The sequence below is a fragment of the Schistocerca gregaria genome, chromosome X, assembly GCF_023897955.1.
Source record: "Schistocerca gregaria isolate iqSchGreg1 chromosome X, iqSchGreg1.2, whole genome shotgun sequence".
In the NCBI taxonomy this organism is placed as follows: domain Eukaryota; kingdom Metazoa; phylum Arthropoda; class Insecta; order Orthoptera; family Acrididae; genus Schistocerca; species Schistocerca gregaria.
The window spans coordinates 183,010,802-183,034,513 of NC_064931.1; the positions used below are offsets into that span (position 1 = coordinate 183,010,802).

The window sequence follows — 23,712 nt, forward strand, 5'->3', positions numbered from 1 at the left end:
AGTTTGTATGATGCCTTTGTCTCATAATAAACTATACCTTGACTCGATCCACATCCCTGAATGTTTCCCTTCTTGTTGAGATCTACAGAACATGGTGAACGAATCACTCAACCAACTGAAGCCAACTCCAAGATGGTTCCTTTGAAAAAGCCAATGTCCATTTACTCTCCTCATCCCTCTCATTCTGAGCTAATGTTTCCTTTCTGGTGAGCTGGTTAACGAAGAAACATTAAACACTAATCCATCTTCCTTCCTTTAAATTTGCCTATAACCATTATTCCGCAATCTTTTTATCTGTATTTAGTATTTCGTTATTTGGATCTTACAGCGTCATGGAATTGCAGGGTCTAATAATCAGCATCTGTTCCTATACTAGTAAAATCTTATTATGTTTCTCACATTCTGCGTGGTGTCTGTTTGTTCTAAGTCGTGTGTCCCTACCACTTTCGCGCAACGACGCTCTGAGCGTGTTTTTTTTAGGGAATTTACTAGTTTGAACCTGGGACCTGTTGCTGGTAAGGAGACGCCAGACCACACATGACATGTAGAGTTCAGAAGACTTCAGTGAGACTAGCGATGATATAATCAAATCCTTAATGATTTCAGCGTCAGCTCCACTGCACTCCCTGTAAAAGAATCTTAATACTAACTAAATTTAGTGGAAGGGGCTCAAGGCTTTCCTATTTTTAGTTAGCTGGTAAAATATCGTCGAAAAAGCAGTTAAATTTACCATTGGAAATTTTATTCTACTCACAAAACATTGTTTATAAATTGCACTATTGATAAAAGGAAATCTTTTAATACAGGATAATAAAAACCAACTGCGTTCAACTAAAATGTGAACGTATATTTCCTGAATGGGTTTCCAAGTTCTACAATGGACCGAAGGATGACCTGTGCCATATCACATCTATAATCTAGGTTTAAGTTAAGTTTCATAAAAGCATAAAAGAGAAAACTATGAAAATGATCTACAGTGACCCTCAATTACCTTTAATTACTTATCTAACTTGTCGTAAATTACAGTGGCTGATGTGGCTTCTCAATAATTATATAACAGAAAAATCATCGCGTTTCATATTTTTACTTCAAGTAGCAAATGTGAACACCACGAGATTTAATTGACGATCGACACTAGTATTGCGTACAAAGGGGATGTAACAGATGAGACTTCTGCAGTTCTGAGTTAAGTCTTATGCGCTCAAAAATGCGGCACTGCGTGCGTTCCTTACTTTGTCGGTGTTTAGGCAGCGTCAGGGGGCGGCGGGCGGCACAGCTCCACACAGCTGGCTATCTCCAAAGCAACTCTCCTAACTTCTCCTTACTACAGTTTACCGAAGTTGGTTTAAAAAAAGCTATCTGGCTGTGTTTTCAACTGACCAATCAGGGTCTCAATGTTAACCTTAAGCTCTGCCTACAAAAGTTCTGAGTATCCATTGAGAAACGTTATACTTTTCGTGGTGGGGCAATGTTTTTAACGTTTGCAACGTAACAGAGAAGCGAAAAAGTCTCACGCTAAAACTTGCAGCTGGTGTGGCCCTTTTAGTGTTATCGTAAGATCTATACTGTTCTTCTGGAGGTCTCTATCTTTTAACATGGGCTGAGGGATGGTTTTGGTGGTCAGCCGGCGATGTGGGTGTCCGTCCCTTATTGTAGGGCCTTCTAGCTTAACACGGTTCTGCTCTCGGCTTCTGTTCTCGTTTCTTCTCTCGGAACTGCGTCTGTTTTACGGTGGAAAGGTATGACATGCATTTAGGCCTTCTTTTGTTGGTCTGAGGATTCCATTTGCTCACTCGTTGATCGTATTACTTTGGTTAATTTAATTTCAGGATTTATTTGGAGCTGTGTGACATACTGCCGGATTTGTTATCATGTCAGGGTTTTCGTGGAAGGTGTTTGATTTGCCTGACACCTTACATGTTCTCTGTATTTATCTAGTTACCTAGTGAAAGTGATCTGTGAAGGAATCCCAAAAATATAAACATTGTCGTTGCATTTACTTACCTGTATTGTGAATTTCTACTCAAAGTTGTAAAACTACCGTAGAGTACCATAAGTAAGGGTATACTACGATAGTTTTCCTACTAGCTTTGGTAGTTAAGGTCGTACCCATGTTACCCGTATGTTGAGTGTGTTGCAGTGTATCGGCCGTTACCTCATAACGATCGCTTTCTTTACGTATGCACTCAGTGTCTTACTAGATTCCTCTGAAAACTGGAAGTGGTGAACCGTCGAGAAACTGAGTGAGGATATCTAAAGGGCCGCATAACCTACGGAACGTTTTTGTTCTACATGGCATCCTCCAGTCTTACTTAAGAATAAGTGGTATTTATAGGAAAAGTGAAATTGGCAATACTTAATTTAGGCTTGCTGTGTCGTTCGAACACGACTCAGCCAGCGCAAAAGCACCAAGGCGCAAAGATGCGAGCTGACGCCAGTGGCTTAGAGACCCGCCACTTGCGCGAGTTCCACCAGCTCCACGTGCAGCCCTCAGGACGAAATGTCGACTTCGTCTCGGCCAATTTCCAGGCGAGTACAATCCGCCAAGGACCGGACGGAAACGGACAGAAGCCTGCGAGGAAGATAGAAGAGCAGCTCTCACCCACTTGGTTATAGATCATCTTCCAGGGCCGACCTTGACAGGGAACGTCGTTTAGTGAACTCTTAGGACTGAACAGACAGTTGTTGTAAACTGGATTTGCTATGTACTGTGTAGTTTACCTACGATTATTTGCATTTAACTATTGAGGGCCTTTTTCGCGTTATATTACGTGCAGTGTGGCAGATTTCATTATCCAACAAGTTACAAAGATAAGTAAATCTTTTTAACTCATTTGTGTGACTTTGTTACAGATTTGTTGGAGTGTTGTAGAGCCTTCGTTATCCTATCCTGTTACCTGACCCTGGGGAATAGCTGTGTAATAGTGGCAGGGCGAAATTGTCTTAGCGGTGTACTGCACCAGAATCCACTTCACGAACTCACAAACTCTGCCTACTATAACAACAGTGGCAACTCGTTGTCCACAGCAGTAGCGACAAGGCCTTTACAAAACAGGCGACGAGGGTTTACAAAAAGGGTTTTTTCGAAAATAGTTGATTTGTAATATGAATCAGAGGAATGTCGTAGCAAAAATAAAGAAAACAATATAGATTTATCGTATAGCGCTAGATAATACAATTTCCTCAGCAAAGAGGTAAAACAAAAGTCCTCAAAACAAAAATATATCAAACATCGCTTCAATACTTCTTTGAACTTATGTACAACGTGTACTGTTATTCATAAACAACTTTCTCATTTATCAGTAATAACTGGAAACTCTTGCCTCTGATCATGTTGAAGAACGTTCAGTTGAGTACAAAATAACAACAATAATTACATATATGTTTTATGTTAATGCATGTAAACTGTAGTTACATCAAAAGTAATTGCTTTGGTTATACAAAAGCGCAGTAACTGTGCAACGAACTATTTTTTATTGCTTTTAAAATGCAATTTATACTCTGTAAGGATATAAAATACACAATGGACTAACACTGAATAATGCGCGGTTCTAATTACGCACAAAATAAACAACCGAACAAACAAAAAACAAAGAAAAATGATCGGCTTCCAGTTTCTCTCATTCATTTATGTTTCTTTCCCTACCAATACTACCGGTGATCCTAACATTCAGCACTTCACTTACGTAGTGTACAAAACTACCAAACCGTAGTTTCGCTAGAGCACAACTCTGCTCGTCCTACAGCAGTCCTCCGCACCCTCATGAGGGCACACCAGACAAACATCATAATGTGATATTCATGTCGGGTCTGCAGCGGGAACATATCGTCATACGCACACAATATTTTGGTGGTCCATCTGAACGCCATCTTTCTCACCTGAATATGGCGTCCAGATGGACCGCCGAAATATTGTGTCCTGATGACGAGTTACTACGCTGGGAAAGTTTACAGAGCCACAAGCATCGTTTTTGCGATGGTTTCTGCGATGGTAGTGCTCCTGCTGCTGTCACAGAATACCGTCGGTGCTTTCCGACACGTCGAATTCCTGATCGTAGAATGTGTTTCCAGAATTTTCAGCACATTACTTAAACAGCTCTTCTTCCAAGTTCCCATTTTTCTTCTGAACGTATAGTTCAATAATCTGTACCGGAACAACAGCACGTTGCTGAAATGGTGAAGCGTAGTCCTACTACCAATAAACATGTTTACAGGTCTATGTGTTAAAATACGTATTTTTCAATTGATACTTTGTAAAACGCGTGTTGTTAAGTTTACAAATTTTTGTATATATGTACACGTGTGAACCTGACAATGTATTAAACAATACAGAAAAAATAACTATATATGTTAAATATGTTCTATCTTAAAAACCTTTCGGAATAGGGCAGATGTTCGCATGAGGTTTTTGCTTCAAATGGTTGTTCCTACCATATCCCTCAATACTGACCAGTCATTGTGGGACACCCTGTATGTCTTTGGTCAATTTCGTCTCTAAGTGCTCTCTTCAGTATTGCACTTGTAAAGTACTGATTTGGGAGATATTCTCTTCCCACGAAATGAACAAAACTTCCCAGACAACTACTCTTCTTCCAGTCAGAATGTCATACTTTTCACCCATCCATTACCTCGTTTGCTTATCCAGGGGGGGGGGGGGGGGGGGGCGTCCTTAATTGCTGACCTTTACATAGCCAACGTTGTTATGGAACCGAGACATTTTTGTGTGCCGAGTCTAGATATGTTGTCTTTCTTTCTCTCTCTCTCTCTCTCTCTCTCTCTGTCTTTGAGAATCAAATATTTGTAAGAAGACGAAGCATTTTCTCGTCCTTTGACGTTCAACGACTTAGTGCAGAACGTAATGGCACTACGTCAGTAAAGACAGAAACCGTTTTCTAAGGATGTACACTCTAATTTTCTAATGGCTATGTCAGTATGAACAAAATTCCTTGTCTAATTCAGAGTGTTTGTAACACCTCGAGTGAAGAATGATTAAAATAAGGCTATCGCGCTTTCTCGCTTTTTCCTTTGATTTAATGCCCTGCTTAGACATGGTGCACTAATTGGAATGAGTCTGGGGAGGGAGATTGAGGAGGGGGTGGCGTGAAGAGAAGCCATGGGGAAAGGTATAACCATGGCCTTCCAAAGGGAGTTACTCATAATATATAATGACTGTACGGAGATATGCAACTAGATTTTCTTGATATCGTGTCTGATTCCTTAGCAATATGGCAACTTATTCACTGAGAAAGCTAACGTCTCGACGGTACAAAAGCTATTATTTACAATTTCCCGATTCAGGTAGAGTCGTAACGACCTTAACTAAAATGTTACTTGACTAAATTAATGCCGTCGTCATCGGAACCAAATCAGAGGCAGCCACCATCGAGTCTACATTCCAGGCTCACAAGGAGGTAAGTAAGACCTGAGGATCTAATACCTAATACTAAACAATACTAAAATACTTTAACCGCAATATGCCAAAAAACTAAAGTAAGAACATTAAAAAGGGGTAATTTTAGCAGAGAATATAGAAAAACGAAATGGGTTGAAAATCCCTATGATTTTGTGGCAGGTTCCAATTGGTAGTGGCAAATTCACATTTCAGGGTGTTATTCTCAAAAAAGACAGTTGCATAGATCTTAAACAAAGACTTTCGAATATAAAATATCAAACAATCGGAAGTCAGGTATAATCTAATAATGACATGAAACCTTCTAACTTTAAGAATGAACTTTTCCAGGGAATAGACATTGATCAGTTACGCAACAGTGATTGAACATCTCACAGCACATAGCAAAATCATCGAAGGCAGTTGAATAAAAAGAAGGGAAAGTATCAGAAGGGAAAAACAAAGACGTAAAAAATACTTTAAACATGGGAAAGAAATTAACAGAAAACCTTGAGTGAAATGAGACATACACATACACCAGAGGTGAAGGATCTACAGATATTTAGAAATTAATGGAGCAATTATATGTGACTCACCAATAAAATTAACAGCAGGTATGAAACACAAATTGAATGATGAAAGAGAAGGGTGCTGAAGTTACAAAAAAGAAATATGATTTCGCCATTACCGTAACATTAGAGAAATGAAACAAAAGATCGGAGAAATGAGATTAATAACTTCAGGAGTACGGACTGGAAAAAGGTAACATATATCAATAATTATTTATCATTAGTTAGTATCCCAACAGTACTGCGGTCGTTCAAAGTTTGATCGCAAGCTCATTTATAAAAAGAGGCAGTGGAGGAGAGGTGACTTTTTTTTGCGGCGAGGGAGGGGGGAGGAGAAGTGAAAAGGAGGCAGTCATGTCGCTCATCAAACCACCAATCGGACAATTGCAGGAGGTCATCTATGGAATCCACACAATCCCTAAAACGAACGTTTCGTTTTGCTTTCTGGTGTGCACAGTTTTGGAAAATTCTGACGTATTAAAACTGTTAAAACTGTGTAACCGGACGGGAGTGGAACTCCGATTTTGGCGTTCTGGTACGAGCATTGCCCCCTGTCAAACCGTCTCCAAAGAAGGTATACTCTGCTGCAGAGTGAACTGTTCATTCTCGAAACAACTGTTAGGCTCTGGATAAGACATACATCTGTGGTATCATTTATTCAACAAGTGCTATTGCAACAACGTAATCAGGAGGGCTATTATCAAGTTTGGAAAATAAATATTGTCACAACTGAAACAGTGAGTCGTATGTTGAGGGCTCAGTTGGTATGAACATTACGGGCGATGTGCAAGGGTCCGATATGTATTTTTGAATTTGTGTTCGATAGATAGTATTTGAGGTAAAGGCTGTAATGTGTAACATTTCTATTTGAAAGAAAAAGTTGCAGTATTTCTTACTTTCTGGTCACTTGAAATTTTATAATTGACTACATATTTCCGCTCTAGACTAACTCCGCGGCAGACTAGTTGAAGAAGGTGTCAAAGAGAAACAAATTACACTCCGCACATCGAGACACCACTACATTGTACCATTCTACTTTTCAAGGCTGATTGCAACAATATATTTCATTCCTCACGATGAAAAAGTTGTGTTCACAAGATGGTAGTATAGATTATTTTTCATTGTAGAACGACATTTTAAATATCACAGTTAATCGGAAACTCAAATACATTGGGTGACAACAAATTTCATCCATGAATAAGTACTTAACGGAGACGTGCGAGAGTGAACCTCATATATAATTCTGATCACTTCCATCAGTGCGATGAATACTTTTTGCCTAGGTAGGGAGCTACCACAAAATATTAACCTATATGACATCAATGGATCTAAAAGTATAAAATGCGTTAACTTACTAACTTACGTGTCCCCAAAGCAGGGGATTCCTCTGGTGATAAAAGCAGCTGAACTCGTATTTTAGGAGCTCTACTGTGTTTGAGTTAGTTTCAAAATATACGCTCAAGAAGTTACATTCTAACCTGTTTGCTATTCCTGCTTAGTAGAGTGCACCAAAACATCATGTTTTTGTCTGTTGAAAGGTAAAAAGATTAAAATAATTGAGGAGTTTTCGAACAATTATAAGTTTGCGTGTAGAACATGCATATGACTTGTAAATATTACTCTGTCATGTTTGGAGAAAATTAGCAAAACCAAGAAATTTTATAGCATTCAACTGTGACGAAAGTTTTCATAACACTAAGTAAAAAGTTTGAAGTTTTCATAATGCTACCCCTGATCTAATGACTAAAGAACATTTTAAAATATATTTGTGAATATCACCTGGACATGACAAAAATGAGAAATGAATAAATACAACGTGAGAAAAAGAGTGAGATTTTACAGCAACTCTGTGCATCCATTTTTTTACTTTGTATACTGAGAAAGAACAAAAGGAAAGGAAAGTAGAATTTCGAGCAAATAGGAATGCAGTATTTGAAAATGGCTTAGTCACTTTGAATCAAATGACAACAGATGCAGAATAGATAGCGATTCTAATAAGATAAGGAAAGCTTTAGTGGCACTTTAGCAAGTAACTTCAACAAAGTAGTCCATGTAAGATTAGTATAAGAGCCAGACTAGCAGAAGCAGGGGAAAAATTCTCGTCATACGTTTTTTGCTACTGTTTAACATCATTTAGTTTTAGGAGTACCAAAAATGCCAGCAAGATGTTTCAGATAAAAAATTAATCCAATACGTTAATCTCAAATTCTTCCCACAAATGCAGTCAGAAAATTCAATGTTGTACCAAGAAGTACTAGTAGATGCTCAGGTAATCTCATAAGGGCTGAAGCAGTATATAGGACTAAGTGCAGAAAGAGATAACGATTGGCGATACTGGTTTTCGTGGCTGTGTCGTAATTAAGGTTATACACATTGGCCATAACCACTTTCAGTGTATACGGTTGTCATAGTTAACGTTAACGTAGTTGCGATATTTTTCAAGCCACCGGTGCTCATCATCAAGCTTCAAGTAACACAAAACTCTTAAATAATATTTTTGTTGACAAAACGCTATCAACTAAATTAATATCATAATTATAATGGCAAATAACTTATAGATCACGTTAGATGACAGTATGTTGTTAATATAAATAACAGTTAAGGGTTTTGTATGTCTTTTCTGCCTGATGACGAGCGTCTGTGGAGCGAAACATCTCACATATAATGCAAACAACAACAGAAGAACATTGTGACTGTTATGGTAAGTATGTACGATGATGCGATTACGTTACAAATATCATCTATGAATTTAAGTGGAGGATACACTCGGAGATGAAGATTTCGAAACAGAATGACAACAAATGGTGAATACTTCTAACGAGCTCATAGCCTAATGCTCTTATACAGTGTAAGTAAGTGTAACTGATCTCTCATCATTTGGTATGTTATTATTTATGATCATGTGCATCAGCAAGAATTAACTGTAATTCCTTCTGCAGAATGACGACAGAAAAAAACTGGGTGACTCCTTAAACTTTCATTGAAATGCAGATTTTATGAAAGGGAAAGGCAACAAAAAGAAGTTAGGCTAGTAATCTTCATGGTAATGAGGATACTTTCATTCTCTCTCGACATTTAAAGTGTTTGCTATCTTTAAAGTTAAAATAGCAGTTATCGTTTGAGTGGTAAAGCAGGAAGTAGCGTAAATGTTGCTGTAAAATGTTAGGTAATAAGATAAGTTTAAAGCGTAAAATGGCCTCTATCAATAATCGGTAGCAAATCACAGGAATCTTTAATCAAATTCAATTAGCAAGAACTACAGTGAATCACCTGATCCTTTGCTAAGCATTTCTGAGTTGCATTTACAATATTTCCATCACGAGGACACTCTCTCGCTAAATTTAAACATACTATTATATTAAAGTCCCACGCCGTGGTTTCCGTCGGTATGTCAAGGAACTACTGCACGGATTTTGATACTGTTGTCACTAATATACAGACTGCTTCACGAGGGGATGTTGCGTGTAAAATTTAGTACCGCTACGCCAGGCAAGTCATCCGGCCTTAGATGCTTAGTACTACGCTTGCGAAGCCTGGCGGGTAGTATAAAGTAGAACTAAACCAAGAATCACCAAGTTAAACGTACTACCAATTCTCGAACTGTTGCGAGATTGTGCGACTGTACACACAGAATGATTCTGGTAATGACAGAAAAATTGGAAATACGTTACAGGTTACTTATAAAACTCTACATCAAGGACAAATATCCGAAGATCACAAAATGAGGCTTCTAGCAAAAAATTTTAATTCATAAAAGCATTAACTATTTCTAAGCTGTTGCTTTAGTTGTTCTTCACGAAAGGCTGGAATGGAATCCAGAATTTATCTTAGCTGTCAATTCAGAGTGCTGCGCATTAAGATCAATGTACATCGAACAGTTTCAATCACGAGCATATTTCAACATCTAGAGATAGCATGGAAGAGCTTCCTTCAAAACTGTATACACACGAAAAAATCATTTGAAAGTGTAATACTTTTCCTTAGAGAAAATTAAAAGATCTGGATGGATGGAAGGAACAGTTCTTCATGTTTTGGAAAAGCATTACAGAAGACTTTTCTTCTAATGGGTTTGTCTTAAAACCCTGGAAGAAAATTTCGCAAACATACCAACATTTCAGGGAAAATCGAAATCGACTGCTACTTGTCTTATAAGGTGTATTTCTGATACACTATCAAGAATGCAGATCCGTCGTTGTACCATTAATTGCAGAAACTTAAATGCATTATTTTCAACAATCTATACATATGACCATAAATTCGTCTGTGAGTTCGTAAATAAATAGATTTTTATGTTGTAAGGCATTATCAAGTGGTGCCTATTCTACTGGGAAGAGACAACCGTTTGTCCGACTACAGTGTCATTTTCTTACATATTAGTGCATCAGCACAAAGTCCTCTAAGGTTTCTGCACGTCTTACTTTAACTACCATTTGACTCTTTTTCTGTGTCTTTTAAGAATCCCTTTACATTATTTTCTGGCAAATTATCTGTTGCATCAGACGGACTGCTTGTTTCCTGATTCCACTTGTGAATTACTATAGTACATAAATCTCACACGGAGGCCGAGCTATCAGTCTGTAGAGATTTTGCAGAGATATAAATATCAAAAGCCGAGATGTGTTCTTTGTACCTGGAATGTGGATTTGTCCACAGACTGAAGTTATGAATGTGCTTTTTCAGTGCACACACTGGTATATTTCCTCTCTAACACATTTTGTCATAAATATTTCCTTAATCAATAATCTCTGTAACATATTTTGAAGCCCTTTCCCATAAATTACTTACCTGGATACACCGAAGCTACTCTGTTCCTGCTCTTTCGTAAAGTTTATAGAATTCCTGCATATTCTATTCAACACCCACTCTACAATGTTCGATGTAATTTTTACACAATTTCTTATAGAGTTTCTCCTGTATTGACTGGATATGATTAACCTCCCTGTGAAAATTTAGATCCCATCTAATTAGTACCGTAGTAATTCGCAGGTGTCACAAGTATAATCCCAGGTCTCTCATTTTACAGTATCACTTGAGTCATTAAATGCTTTCTATAGACCTCTCACTTACTTTTCAAGGGCAGATAAATTAACAATCAATCATTTCAAATGCTCTCTGCACTCTTGTAGAGAATCAACGAGTTTTTAGTTATTTGAAAGTTATATCTGGGTCAACCTAATTGGCCACTGCATCTGTAGCTATAACAATCCACTCAAAAACTCGTCTCAAACTCAAATACGTTTTCTTATCTTATTTACGGACTTAAACTGCAAACTGTTTCGCAGTTATTGTTCATTATCAAGCATACTGAAACCTACTTTTTTCATATTTCACTTGAACACTGTGTTATCATCAAAAGATCGTGGTTACACACCAAAGTCGGCAGCGAGCATCAATACTACAGACATCAGTGACGTCTCGCTGCAATCCGTAATGACGAACGGGAGGTGCTCCTGAAGAAGGATGGCTCGTTCCATCCTAAATGTGACTGCGATGAAGCGATTAGCATAATCTAGTTAGGTCACTAGTACTATTCAAGTCTCAGATGAAACTGTACTTTGGTACTTCAAGATAAGTGTTTGTAATTGTGTGTATCAATCGATACTTTACTGTTCAAAGACTGTTGTAAATTTTCGGCTCGTTCCTGTGTCAATGGATTGTATAAATTCAAGTAAATCTTTTTATCATTTTGTAATAAAGTGAACTATTGTTACACATTTTGTAGCTCCAATCAGCCGTCTCCCAAAGGAATCAAAGAACCCACAGTTATGACCGGATGGTTGTAGTATGTCTGGCCGTAACGAACACTACATCGAACATATTGTGTCGACTTCTCTTGAATATTTGTACAGGAGCTACGTTTCATCTTATTAGTTTCGTTTTAAGCTCTTTTCACATTGATCGACAGAGTTGGGGCAATGATTATGAGACTAGACTCGAATTCGTGTGGAGTTGTCCCAATCTGGCAATACGAATGAAAGTTGTTTGCGGTTCCCTAAAATCCATTATGGTGACTTGAAAAGGTAGGAACTGATTTTGTTTCACTTTCTTGTCCAGCTCTGCATGTGTTCAGACTTCAATGGTCTCTTTGTTGACAAAATGTTAATCTTCCTTCTTTTACTTCTGTCTTTATTGATCTTCTTAAGTTCGTTAAACACTTTGCACAGTTCCACAACATAATTCCTACATTCTGACCATATACGAAGCTCGTCCTCAATTTTAACCCACCCTAACAGGCAGAAGCTGATTTAAACGTTCTCTAAGAGGTCTTCCTACAGCATTTTCTTGAGAGAGTGAAGATACACTCCTGGAAATGGAAAAAAGAACACATTGACACCGGTGTGTCAGACCCACCATACTTGCTCCGGACACTGCGAGAAGGTTGTACATGCAATGATCACACGCACGGCACAGCGGACACACCAGGAACCGCGGTGTTGGCCGTCGAATGGCGCTGGCTGCGCAGCATTTGTGCACCGCCGCCGTCAGTGTCAGCCAGTTTGCCGTGGCATACGGAGCTCCATCGCAGTCTTTAACACTGGTAGCATGCCGCGACAGCGTGGACGTGAACCGTATGTGCAGTTGACGGACTTTGAGCGAGGGCGTATAGTGGGCATGCGGGAGGCCGGGTGGACGTACCGCCGAATTGCTCAACACGTGGGGCGTGAGGTCTCCACAGTACATCGATGTTGTCGCCAGTGGTGGGCGGAAGGTGCACGTGCCCGTCGACCTGGGACCGGACCGCAGCGACGCACAGATGCATGCCAAGACCGTAGGATCCTACGCAGTGCCATAGGGGACCGCACCGCCACTTCCCAGCAAATTAGGGACACTGTTGCTCCTGGGTTATCGGCGAGGACCATTCGCAACCGTCTCCATGAAGCTGGGCTACGGTCCCGCACACCGTTAGGCCGTCTTCCGCTCACGCCCCAACATCGTGCAGCCCGCCTCCAGTGGTGTCGCGACAGGCGTGAATGGAGGGACGAATGGAGACGTGTCGTCTTCAGCGATGAGAGTCGCTTCTGCCTTGGTGCCAATGATGGTCGTATGCGTGTTTGGCGCCGTGCAGGTGAGCGCCACAATCAGGACTGCATACGACCGAGGCACACAGGGCCAACACCCGGCATCATGGTGTGGGGAGCGATCTCCTACACTGGCCGTACACCTCTGGTGATCGTCGAGGGGACACTGAATAGTGCACGGTACATCCAAACCGTCATCGAACCCATCATTCTACCGTTCCTAGACCGGCAAGGGAACTTCAAACAGGACAATGCACGTCCGCATGTATCCCGTGCCACCCAACGTGCTCTATAAGGTGTAAGTCAACTACCCTGGCCAGCAAGATCTCCGGATCTGTCCCCCATTGAGCATGTTTGGGACTGGATGAAGCGTCGTCTCACGCGGTCTGCACGTCCAGCACGAACGCTGGTCCAACTGAGGCGCCAGGTGGAAATGCCATGGCAAGCCGTTCCTCAGGACTACATCCAGCATCTCTACGATCGTCTCCATGGGAAAATAGCAGCCTGCATTGCTGCGAAAGGTGGATATACACTGTACTAGTGCCGACATTGTGCATGCTCTGTTGCCTGTGTCTATGTGCCTGTGGTTCTGTCAGTGTGATCATGTGATGTATCTGACCCCAGGAATGTGTCAATAAAGTTTCCCCTTCCTCGGACAATGAATTCACGGTGTTCTTATTTCAATTTCCAGGAGTGTAATTCCATCAGAAGCTACTGCTATTTGTGAACTTCCCGTAGTCGTGACAACTTAAAGCTGGCATATGTACAGCGATGTCATTTTAAAGGTAACATCAAACATAAATGCAGAGCATGTATAATTTAGTTCAATTACGGTCGTCTCTCAGATATGCTATAATTTCAACAAACCTAGTAATCAGTGCAGTGGTTAAGACGTGGATTCGTAAATGGGAAGTGGGCTAAAATCCCTTTCGAGCCACCTGAATTCATGTTTTCTGTGGATTCTTTAATTTATGGTACTTCAAATTAGTGTCTCGCTGGCTCGTTCAGTAAATCTCGGGTCTGTTCTCTTTCGTATTCTTCTAAATCAGAGATAGTTTTCTCTCTCCACAATACATTGAGCTGTAACTCCCCTTATTTGTTATGTTGTACTTTGTGGACACGTAGCGTAAGTGTAGTGGCATATAAAGTGACACGTCAGATAGAAACAGGGTGGGACAGAAGCAAGTGTAATAACATAGGAGATTTTACTTTAATCTTTAAACTTTCTAGTGTGTTTTTGCAACTCTTTCTTAATGAATTGTAATTCCAGTATTACTCATTCGCTCTGTTTCACACACACAGACACAACAAATAATTATTTTGCGAAACTACAGGTATGAATATATGGTCATTTTCATCGGAAATTTGCATATGCTTTATTTATCGAAAACAAAATTATAATGTAATGCTGAATGACATGCATCTCTTAGCCTCTTCGATAGTAAAATAAGCTATAAATATAATGATTATTACTTTTAACATGACATCTGAGGCGCAATACTGAACATGTTTCGAATTTCCAGACGCTTTAATTTGTGTTTTCTGCAACATAGCTGTGTAATTCAATGACAAGAAGCAAATGCATGTGACAGTAAAAATCGATGTGATTGCTTTGAGATACGCAAATTGAGAAGAATAAGTTTGTAAAACTTAAGGAACGTACGACCAGTGCAGTACTGCCATCACTGCTGTCACTGCCTTCTACCTTAACCTAATAGGATGGATTCACTGGAAGGAGGGGCGCGTACAGGACGCATGCTGCCCTCATTGTGCATGTGGTGCGTGAAGACTTGGGAGACGGTAGTTCCCGCGGCGGCCACTAGGCTGCGTCCTCCTCTTGCGACGTTGTCGCTGGGCGCTGCCGGCCTCCGTTGCGCGTTTTGTATGCCGATTGCGACTTCACCTTAGGTTTCGGGTGCTCCAGCGCGTATAGCTCCTCGTCTGTCAGCACGCCCTTGTACCAGTCCGCACTGAAACATATCGACAATACCGCTCTTAGCTATAATCTTCCACATTCGCCCACAATCTAATAAAATATTTTACTCCTAATTGCTTGAATCAATAAAAGATTCTGACAAAAAGCTGCAGTCATTGGGTATGTTTTGCGATATGGATAATGAATTTTGACTGTAGAGGCTGAAACATACTGATAAGTATGCCGAAAGTTTGGATTCACTCTTATTTATCCAGAATGAAGAAAGTTGCTTTACATTGTATAATATAAAATTATCTTACGTCTGACTTGGACAGTTTAACATGAATCTTCTTTCAGGGTTTCAGTTTTGGAACACTCCTTTTTATAATATGCATAATTTGGCATAGCTCCAAAGGCATTTTATTTGTCAATGATACAAATACAAGTTCGAAACAAAATCGCTTAATGCGAATAACTTGGCTTCAGCTGTATTATATATAGATGTACTTCCTGTTGGTGACATGTGAAAATTTGTGCCGGACCGGGTCTCGCCGCCGTATTTCCCACTTATCGCGAGCGGAAGAAATTTTTATATGTCCTAGGCAGTACACCTACACCTAATTTAGCTGAAGCCAAGTAATTCGTATTCGGCGAATATATATCGAAGTAGTTTCGGAAGGCTAGGTAATCACATCATAACTGAATAATAAAATGATTAATTTATTGGATAAAAATCGTTCCCAGTTCACACCTAATAGACTGACAGTTGCTATCAGGCACAGAATGCTCAATTTTTTACACGTAATTCTGTGTTAGCTACTCATATGATCAAAATATATGCCACAGTTAGCATGTGTGATAAACTCCAACTTCTTTATTTTGTGTACTTTTATTCAATGACGTTAAACGGGATGGTTCATGGTTATTCAAAAGGGATATATTTAAGTGATCAAAACATTCCGTTTAGTGGCTGCTTTGCGTTTTCCCAAATGATTCGAGGCCGTATCATGATATTAATTAATGGAAGGCCGCTCCAGTTGCTGACATGTACTTTACCTAAGCCCACGATCGGTTTTGGCCTTCATATCCATGCCATCTTCAAATGGACCTGTTGAATATGCAGTTTTGGGATAAAAACACGCTTCAGACATGTTAGGATAGTTCCTACTAGCACGCCTGTTCCATTTCTATGCACCTTGTGAAGATTTTTAAAACAACGTTAATTTTAGTGGATATTTTGTTGTTATTATTATTAATTACAGTACTATGTTCATTCTCTAACTTGATAGTTGTATGTTCTATCATTCTGTTAAGTCTATTTAAGTGTGTATATTATTATACATTCTGTGACATAGTTCTTTAGTACGCACACCTAGTTGGGAGAAAATAGAGAAACACACAAACCCAAATTTCTGTGTCTCTGCTGCAATTAAAATAAAAAGAATATTCTATTACAAAGAGGAACAACTTTTACTGCTACTTCCATTATTAATACTTTTGTTAGATAACTAAAACCAATATATTTGTAATGTCATTTAAATCACATTTTTTTAAATACTATAAATTAAATAATTATTTAGATAATACAAAGGTTCTAAATATGTAAATTAAATAAATGCTAAAACACCTCTGTCGTTCTACAACACACTTTCATAGTATAATGCATGTTATTTGAAAGTAATATGCGAAAGATCCCTTTCTTTCTAAGTTCGACTTTTCTCTTCCTTATAAAGAAATGGAGACTCTGTTTTCCAGACGGACAAATGGGAAATCACGAAGAGAGTGATTTTTGGGGGGGGGGGGGGGAGGTAAAAGTATCTTTGTGATCCTGACATCAGCTGAAAAGTATATGTATGTTTCTGTGTAGTGTGTGCAATATATGCTGTCAGTAGTGATTAAATGTGAATGAGCAGTGTGACACTGCATTTGTCACTATCAGTTAACTCATTTGCGCACTAGACCTGATGAGCTATATGCCAGAAAAAAAACTAATATTTTTAGCTTTCAGCAGCGTTTTACTCTTACCTTTTAACTGTGTTGTACATTGCTACATCCATTTGTCACATGTGATAGCAATGTAAAACCGTCTGTAAGTGAACCAACAAAAAACTAGTAGTTTCTGTTAAAAATCAACACTCTTGTGCCTGATGTTATGTAACAGGACTTTTTCTACACCCTTATTTTATCATTTTCTAATAGTTACGTTATTAATGAGATACCAGTTTTTATTACAAGCAGACAGAATTGCTGCAAGTACTACAGTTACAGATAACTGCAATAAATATTACCATTACAAAAGCGAATGCTACCCTCAAACTCTTACACCACCAACACTACTATGGCTCATTATTACTATTAACTATTATCAATAATAATTCCTGGCGCCTCATTTTTATTTTTCCTCTTGACTATGTAATCATCTGATCCAAAAGTACTCAATCTTGGAACTTGTAAAATAATACTGCCACAATACACGATACCAGAAAATCATTGTACCATCATTTTTCGGTTCTACGGGAAGCCTACAAAAAATGTAGGTTGCCCAATAGATTACACCCCTCTGCACATAATTTAGGCAAGTTTCAGCCATGCGCAAATCATTTTTCGATCTAGTATTTGCTAATTACATACTGCAGTTGAATGAGTCCATATTGTTAGCCACAGGTCACATGACGGAGAATATGAACACATATGGTACAATGAGTATTCCGAGACGCTTGAATAAAGGTTAAAACAAAGCTCGCAGATGGTATCAGACTGCCCACGGTGTCCTTTTCCTCTCTATTAATATCCCTTTGTGAAAATACAGTCTTGGCCCATAGTTATGATGCCACAGGAGATAATAGCGAGAAGATAAGGGAAGTACCCAAGCTATCAGTGTCATTTATCATGGAGAATCGTGTTATAGTGGAGACATAAACGCTCAGTTTTTCTCAAGATCCTGAATGTTATATTTCCGACACAACATTTCATCTATTACGCATCCTATGAATTTAAATTGTTTGACTTCTGCGATATTTCGTTCACCTTGGGAATGTCATTTTTATCAGATTTCTGTATCAGAAACTGCACATACTGTGTTCTGATGCAAATAAAATAAACAAGTAATTGGATTTACCCACTACCGCATTCATCATTTCCACAGATTTCGCGTCATTCACAAAGACACTTATTTCACTTGCAGATAAAATAAAATTTCAGTCAACTGTCAAGTCTGTTGGCAGATCAATGATACAAACGATACTCCGAACAGAATCATCAGACATTCACATCATAATTTGTTTCCTTTTGTTGAGAACGGAGGACAGCCTTTCGCTTTCGTTTTTCTATATACAAAAGGAACCGATGATAAGTTATTATTCTTATTCCAGGATGTTCCAATATTTGCAAAAGTGTAATGTGATCTGTAAAGTCAAATGAATCAAGCCTGTTGATCTCTCCAGGACTCAGGATACAGCATGATGCTGTGCTATCCTCACCTCAGACCATATTTGTCACAGAAAACCTATCATTGCCATAGGGATCTACATCAGGTCACGTTGCCGGAAAAATCACTGTTTTCAGAACAATTTGGAGCTACCCATAAGACACTACAGATGTTACGTCTTTTGTACCATCAGTGGCTACTACACTCAGCTTAGGTGGTGCAGTGGCTTCAGGAAAATTCAGCTATTGACTTGTACATTATCAACGCGAAACACGTTGATTACTATATTTTCCACGTATCCAATACAGCCATGTCCGCAATTGCAAATTATGGTTCAGAATGTATTACTAACAAAGAGAACTTGAGTAAGACAGTACTGAGCTAAAGTGCTTGACATTGGCAGCTTAATTTGCTATACTTGCCGAAAGTGTAATACATGCAGAAATACCAATCATTCAGCTAGGAGACAGATAATAAATAACGCTTATTAATCGCAACGGGAAATAAATTTTCCTAACAGCGAATTAGTATATCATATTCGAACAGAGTGATTACATTAAGTAACTAGTTTTAAAAACAGTGCCAAATGAAAGTATCCACAGGAGAATGTACCGTATAAATGAGAAATAGGCAAAAAAAACTGGTCAGTGAGGCCAGAGTACTTTAAACAAAGCACTGTGTGAGTACGGAGCCAACAAATCAGAGACATCAGGAAGAAGTATTGCGAAATTTCACTGACAGTCACCCTAGTCTTGAACTTACGAAATATAGTAAAATAATACAGACCAAAAGAAAAACTTGTTTGTGTCTTCCAGGACTCTTATAAATTACTTTAATAAAACCTAGAGTCAAGAAGTTTGAACGTAGCTGAATTCGAAATAACGTAACAAGACGCAGCAGAAAGTGTTGTTTACAGAAAAAAATTGACAAATAAAAATGGTTTGCAAATTATAAGAGAAAAGGTAACAAGCTGATAATAATCAGCACGCAGAAGGAAAACAGAAACATATTAAAGGATTGGGGGAGGGGGGGGGGAACCAAATAGTCTAGACCACGTGGGAATCCCATACTGCTTTAGAGAATAATATCTTAATGCTAATGCTTCATTCTTACCTTTCTCCTGCTCGTTACACGCCACGTGAGGCTCTGTTTCCTGTGGGAGATTATGAAGAGTGCTTGCGTCGCGCAGCATTGCCTTTTTGTTGTTAAGGATAAATAAGTAAACGAAAGGAAGCAAGAAGATGAAACCTGGTACCAGTACATAACTTCCTTCTCTCTGGTGGCACCAAGAGGGGCGCCAGATTCATCGTCGCAGTAAGAGGAAAGATCATCATCAGCAGTTTAGATTATCCTCATTCCATGAGACATTGCGGAGAGTTTTGCGATGTAAGCCAGGACAATCTCGCGATGCGCTATCTCTAGCCACCCTTACTGATGTTAGGTGCAAATGCAAAAGCAAATAACTAATAACTAAAATTGCTATGAATCCTCAGATGACCTTAGTGAGAGGAACAGAATAAATATCCTGAAATTTCGAACGGTTGTGTGGGAAGGGAATAAATAGGTTTGAACACGCGAAACCGTTCGGTCGAAGAAAAGAGTAATTTCACAAGTACAGGTCGATTGTTGCATCTAGAAAGTCGACTAAAATGACTAAATAGGTCTATTGTTGTACCTAGAAAATCACTTAGAATGAATAAATAAATAAATAAACATAAATATTCGCATTTCACTTCTGTCTTCCATCCCTTCCCCTTTTATGTGAAATTCGACTCTTTGCGAATCTTTATAGTAATTCTAATTATCGGTACTCACGTTTTGTATACAAACTACAGGAAATAATTATGTGTAAACTGTATCAGTCCTTTTTATTTTATAACACCACTATGTATTTCGATGGTCACGCCATGTCACGCAGGTGCTCTAAGATACTTTTACATTGTTAAATTCGTTTGTAAGATACGCATCTGTTTTCTGCTTTGCAGAGACAAATTCAACAATTTAAATATGCCATAACTCACCTGAAAATGGTGGCATCATCATCGAAGCGTGCGGTGTTGTTGTAATAAGAATAAAAGTGACTGAAGCAGTATAGCAATAACTGTTTACATCTAATCACTCTTAGCCCTTAAAAAATTGCCCATTATGGACGACGTATTTGCACACTAAAGCGAGTACAAAGAACAATATTCAATGCACTTTATCAGTTCTTGATAACAATAACTATTGTGAAGTGGGACATTATACCCTGACGGGATAGTATACCATGATATGTTTCGTTTCAAGATATTAGTCATTTCCCAATAAAACTGCGCAATGGTCATACACAGTTACCAATTTCCGTTGTCACCAGCGGCTGTTTGAGTTCAGTTTATTGCCTTGGGAGTACATATCCTGCCTTTGTACTACAAGCTACATCTGTGACGTTGGATGTGCTTGAACATACACCAATCTGTTAATGTATTGCTAATGTACTAACATGATCTGAAGATGGTTGCTGGTAGTTGTGTGTGATTGTTGTGTGACTGTCAATGAATAAATAATATTCTACAAGCAGAGTCACTTTACTGAACTGATACAGTCTACAGGAAATAAGTACATATTAGCAGGATATATAAAGAGAAAGAAATACATTCTAAGATGGAATGACAACTGAAACAAACTTCATATGGAAGAACAGCTCAGAAAACAAAGGATGTGATGAAGTACTGCAGCTGTATTTCCGATAGTCAACTACTAGAAAATACCAAATATTTAATTGTAATGCTCCAAAAGACGACATACAGAAAGAAACAATATAGACATGGACTGACCAAGCACCATTATAGGATGAGAAGTAGATGTTTCGACAAGATCTTTTAATACAAAGTATCAATTAAACCGCATATTTTCTTAATACACAAGGAGGACGTTATAACATGAAATGTTTACGTACAACACAACATTTACAAAGACAGTGGAGCAACAAGACAGAGATGAAACATAGTTAAAGACAAAGTTTATTTCGATTTATGTATTACACATTTAATTCATTAAAACACATAAACATTTATAACAAAACACACATGGGCACTACTAAAAATCTAACTTAGAGCTTAAAGTGCACTTTTCCACGAGAATTATAATAAACAATATTATTTTCGCAAAATTCGCACTGGCAACATCTTATGCTCACAGATGAAGTTTCAGCTAGTTTACTATTCATGCATACATGTTCCCATGCTTGGAATGGATTTAGCATAGCAGCATGATTTAAAAAATGCCTACAGATAATAACTGCTTTTTGTTCATATGCAAATGGTGACTATCCATACCACTAACAAAAACCTCTGGAAAGTTGGTGCATACTCAACAACAGTAATAAACATTCATATAGGAAATAAATGAGTATTGCTATGCTTTAACCTTCAAAGTCAGTCAAACATTATGGTGACCCCACGATAGGGCAATAACTTTATTAACAGAACGTTTGTCATCTGCTGATAATTCTAACTTATGTAGTCATACAGTGAAACTACCGTGCTAAACAGGCAAGGCAATGACAGTCGACATAAACAAACAGGCATTCAGAACTGAAATAGTGTTCTAAAACCAAAAGCTGACAGCGTATGTGCCATAATTTGACAGTAGGTGTCAGTTACTGTATCTTAAAACAGAATTCTTACACAAGTAGCTGACAGTGTGCATCAGAAGTGGGTGATTACAATTCTCCCAAATGCATTGTTGATAGCCCTAATCACAGCAACAGTCGAAACAAGTTGCCCTATGTTAGAGTAAGAATTGTAACAACCCATGTTACAGCAAAGTTGAATCAAATTGCCTCATGTTATAGTAAAATTGTAGTCATACGTACACATTGTACTCGTACACATCTTAGCACAGATGGTGAAGCCCAGTGCAACGGTTTGCCAGTGTAACCATTTTTCACTGTAACCATTTTCCTGTAGTCAAATTAAATCGGGTGATGCTGAGGGAATTAGATTAGGAAATGAGACACTTAAAGTAGTAAAGGAGTTTTGCTATTTAGGAAGTAAAATAACTGATGATGGTCGAAGTAGAGAGGATATAAAATGTAGACTGGCAATGGCAAGGAAATCGTTTCTGAAGAAGAGAAATTTGTTAACATCGAATATAGATTTATGTATCAGGAAGTCGTTTCTGAAAGTATTTGTTTGGAGTGTAGCCGTGTATGGAAGTGAAACATGGACGATAACTAGTTTGGACAAGAAGAAAATAGAAGCTTTCGAAATGTGGTGCTACAGATTAATACTGAAGATAAGGTGGATAGATCACGTAACTAATGAGGAGGTATTGAATAGGATTGGGGAGAAGAGAAGTTTGTGAAACAACTTGAATAGAAGAAGGGATCGGTTGGTAGGACATCTTTTGAGGCATCAAGGTATCACAAATTTAGCATTGGAGAGCAGCGTGGAGGGTAAGAATCGTAGAGGGAGACCGAGAGATGAGTACACTAAGCAGATTCAGAAGGATGTAGGTTGCAGTAGGTACTGGGAAATAAAGAAGCTTGCACAGGATAGAGTAGCATGGAGAGCTGCATCAAACCAGTCTCAGGACTGAAGACAACAACAACAACAACCATTTTCCAGTGTAATCATTACCAGTGCAATCACTTTACAGCGTAACCATTTTCAAGTGTAAGAATCTTAAAATGTAACTATTTTCCACTCTAACCACTTTCCAGTGTAACAATTTTCCATTATAACCGTTTCAAGTAACCACTTTCTGGTGTAACTGTTTTCCAGTGTCTAACCACTTTCCAGCGTAACAATTTTCCATTATAACCGTTTCAAGTAACCACTTTCTGGTGTAACTGTTTTCCAGTGTAACCACTTTGCGCTGAATTGTTTCCAAGCGTACTTAATTTCCAATGCAACCATTCGCTAGTGTAACAGTTCTCCAATGTATCGGTTCTTTACTGTTACCAATTTCCATTGTAACTATTTTCCAGTGTAACCACTTCCAGTGTAAACATTACCAGTATAAAATTTCATCAAAACTTCTTCCAAGAAATGAAACACTTGTCAGATCTGTGAGGCCAATTGTCGATTGCTCAGCTCAATAACCTGTTCATTTGGGCAAAAGTCATACCTCTTTACTCTGATGTCATAATGAGATCACTCACAGGTCACTTATCTTGACCACATGATTCCGCAATGATTGTGGCATGTGACCTCACAAACCTGACTACGCATTTTGGTTGTTAGTACCATTCGTGACAAAGCAATTACACTGGAAACGATTACATTAGAAGAAATTACCTTGAAAAACGATTTTACTGGAAAATTGTTACACTAGAAACCAGTTACATTGGAAAACAGTTACTCTGGTGATGGTAACACTGGAGAATGGTTCCACTGGAAATGATTATACTG

General features: G+C 38.6%; 1 protein-coding gene across 1 annotated transcript in view; it reads right to left on the reverse strand.

Annotated features, from left to right (window-relative positions):
- Positions 1–14,328: 14,328 nt before the first annotated feature.
- LOC126298893 (protein obstructor-E-like) overlaps positions 14,329–23,712 on the reverse strand; it is a 79,556-nt gene continuing 70,172 nt past the window's right edge. The window contains exon 5 of the mRNA XM_049990432.1: positions 14,329–14,947. Coding sequence (XP_049846389.1) covers positions 14,797–14,947 — 151 coding nt within the window. The 3' untranslated portion in view covers positions 14,329–14,796. The remainder of the gene's footprint in view (positions 14,948–23,712) is intronic.